The sequence below is a fragment of the Papaver somniferum genome, chromosome 7 (assembly GCF_003573695.1).
Source record: "Papaver somniferum cultivar HN1 chromosome 7, ASM357369v1, whole genome shotgun sequence".
NCBI lineage: Eukaryota > Viridiplantae > Streptophyta > Magnoliopsida > Ranunculales > Papaveraceae > Papaver > Papaver somniferum.
The window spans coordinates 14,996,819-15,000,069 of record NC_039364.1 but is presented as its reverse complement, the minus strand read 5'-3'; the positions used below and the strand labels follow the sequence as shown (position 1 = coordinate 15,000,069).

The 3,251-nt window shown below is 39.2% G+C and overlaps 1 protein-coding gene across 1 annotated transcript; it reads left to right on the top strand.

The window, feature by feature from the left end:
• The first annotated feature begins 27 nt into the window (after positions 1–27).
• Positions 28–2,962, top strand: LOC113296039 (putative disease resistance protein RGA3). The gene has a single exon (XM_026544378.1). It carries the CDS (start codon positions 46–48, stop codon positions 2,800–2,802), a length of 2,757 nt encoding a protein of 918 aa, XP_026400163.1. The 5' UTR covers positions 28–45; the 3' UTR covers positions 2,803–2,962.
• The last annotated feature ends 289 nt before the right edge of the window (positions 2,963–3,251 follow it).

Genomic DNA, 3,251 nt, shown 5'->3' with positions numbered 1-3,251 from the left:
AACGACCACCAAGGAACAGATGTTTCCGTCGTTGCCATTGTAGGGATGGGTGGTCTTGGGAAGACTACTCTTGCTCAAAAAGTTTTCAATGATAGAAAGATCATGGATTATTTTGTGGTCAGATGTTGGATTTGTGTGTCTGATGATTTCAGCCCAGCAATTTTTTTCAGAATTATCTTAAGATCCTTAGGTGAGGAGGTTGCTCACGATCGACAAACCTTGGACTATCTACGGTCTCGCCTTCAAAAAAAACTCGTTGGTAAGAGGTTCCTTGTGGTGTTGGATGATGTATGGAATGAAGATAAGGGCACGTGGGATACTCTAAAGACATCTTTAAGCTGCGGAGAGAAAGGTAGTTTTATTGTTGTAACGACTCGTCTTCGAACAGTAGCATTGTTAATGGCTACTCTTCCGCATTACTTACCAAGAATTTTGTCAGAAGAGGACTGTTGGTCTCTGTTTAAGGGACGTGCTTTTATGCACGGCGAAGATAAAAATTTTCCGGAGCTGGAAGCAGTTGGGAAGGAAATTGTAAAGAAGTGCTGCGGGATACCTTTGGCGGCAAAAGCGTTAGGAGGCTTACTTCAGTTCAAGAGAGAAGAAAAACAGTGGTTGAATGTGAAAGACAGTCAAGTTTGGGAGCTTCAAGACAATTCTTCGGATGCCATTTTACCTGCCTTACAATTGAGCTATACGCATTTATCTTCACAATCGAAGCAATGCTTTGCTTACTGCTCTATTTATCCCAAAGATTACCTGATGAAAAAAGAAGAATTAATTTTATTGTGGATGGCCAATGGTTTTATTCAATCAACAGGAAAAATAATGGAGTATGAAGATGTAGGGAACGAGATCTTCAACGACTTGTCATGGAGATCATTTTTCCAGGATTTCCAGAAAGATGAAGGAGGCGATGTTATAAGCTGCAAAATGCATGATCTGATGCATGATATCGTGTGTTCTGTTATGAGCGATGAATGTGTATCCGTGGAGGGTGATTACAACAAGGTAAGTAGTACTACTAGATATGTATCATATAAAGAAGAGAATACAGATATTGAGTACTCTTTCCTGGAAACCATGCTTCGGATCCGGGAGTTTCGCCTAGTTCCTTCATATTTCAGCAGGTTCAAGTTCGGCTTTCAGTTAACTTTCCTTCGATTTATCTTCTCGAATCTAGAATGTTTACGTGTATTAAGTTTGGCGGGGTTGACCATAAGCAGAATCCCGAATTCGATAAGCAAATTGAAACACCTGAGGTATGTCAACCTTTCCGAAACTAATATCACATCATTACCGAAGGATTTCTGCCGCCTTATTAATTTGCAGGTCTTGAAACTACACGGTTGTCATGTTCTTAAATGTTTACCATCAGACTTGAGAAAAATGACAAATCTTAGACATCTCGACATTACAGGGTGTTATAGGTTAAAGAAAATGGCAATCGAAATGGGGAAATTGATTTCCCTCCGAACCTTAAGCTTATTTGTTGTGGGTAAGGAGCCTGGCTGTGGTATAACTGAGCTAAAAGACCTACAGCATCTCAAAGGACGGCTAAGAATTCTTGGATTGGAGCATGTGAAAAGTGCAGCAAATGCAAGAAATGCTAATTTAATTCAAAAGAAGCATTTACAATCTCTTTATTTGTGTTGGTCTTCAGGATTACCAGATACTGAAGAAGAAGAACAAGCACAGCTAATGGTAGGAGAAGGCCTCCAGCCTCACCCAAAATTGAAGAGATTTTATATAGATGGTTATGGAGGTGTGAGATTTCCTCATTGGATTGGGGTTGGGGTTTCTTTAGTTGAAATCACACTTTGGGAGTGCCATAAATGTGAACATCTCCCGCAACTTGGTAATCTACCGCTCCTTAAGATCCTTAGATTGGATAATTTGCATTCAGTGAAAAGCATCAGCGAGTTTTATCATCATGGTGATCAAGTCATTCCTTTCTTCCCGTCACTTGAAGAGCTGTATATATCTGGAATTTATCATCAATCTGGGAAAATCTCGTCACCATGCCCGTTGTCGCATATATATAGAATGTATCATTTTGAAAAAATCTCATCGCCATCGCCATTGTCTCCGTCTTCTTCTTCATCGCAGTCATTATCCTCAAATCAAGTATTATCATTCCCACGCCTTCGAATATTAGAAATTCGTAATTGCCCTGAACTGGCAAGTTTTATCTCATTGCCACCTTCTCTGGAGATGTTAGTACTAACTAAAACTCATGAAGAGCTACTTTTGAGATACTTGAAACAATCCCCTTCTTCTCTTGAAAGGCTAGAAATCGGAGGATTTCCGAATTTGGTATCCGTTCAGAATAATGGCTTGCGGGATCTTGCAAACCTTCGGGAATTGAAAATCTCGGGTTGTCCAGAACTGGATTTTCAGAATCTCATATCGCTTCGGAGTCTAGAACTTCATTCATTAGATAAGATAAGATATTTTCCTCCACTGCCCTTGCTTACATCTCTGAGAATAAATTATTGCTCAGGACTCACGACTTTGGAAGAGTGGATGCCTAACCTCACATCACTTCAGTATTTGGTGATCGAAAATTGCAAGAATTTGAATTCTTTATCAGATGGATTGCAACGACTAACGGAGCTCGTAGATTTGAGGATTCTAGATAGCAAGAATTTGAAATCTTTGCCAGATGACGGACTAGAACGACTCACGGCTCTAAGATTTCTGATCATCAAAAATTGCCATCCAGATCTACATAGACAATGCAGGAATGAGGAGGGACACTACTGGGACAAGATTTCACACATTCCAGAGCTCCGCATTTTTTGACCGCAGGTGAATTCACTATTGTTGGTGACTCTAAATAAATAGCATTTTTCGAACTGCTGGTTTGACAGGATTTAGTGTCTGGATTGCAAAAATGCTGAGGAAATTTTGATGTTGTGCTCTTCTTGTTTTCTTGTAACAATACAATTTTAAATGTTATGTGATTTTCTTTTAACCATACTATTATAATAACTTCTCCTGCTATGAATATTGATCTCTTCTAGTTTTTGCTTAGCTTTGTGGATTTTGCTTTCTCTGATGTTGAAGGTTAAACCAAGATAATGAGAAGATTACACTAAGGATCAACAAGTAATGTTGATATAATTGATAGGGATCAACTATGAGAGTTGACAAAATTTGAGTGGGTCGACAAGTGTTGTTGACACAATGCTTGGATCAACTAGTTTGGTTGACATGGTGGTACGGTATTTAGAAGTAAACTTGGGTTGCAA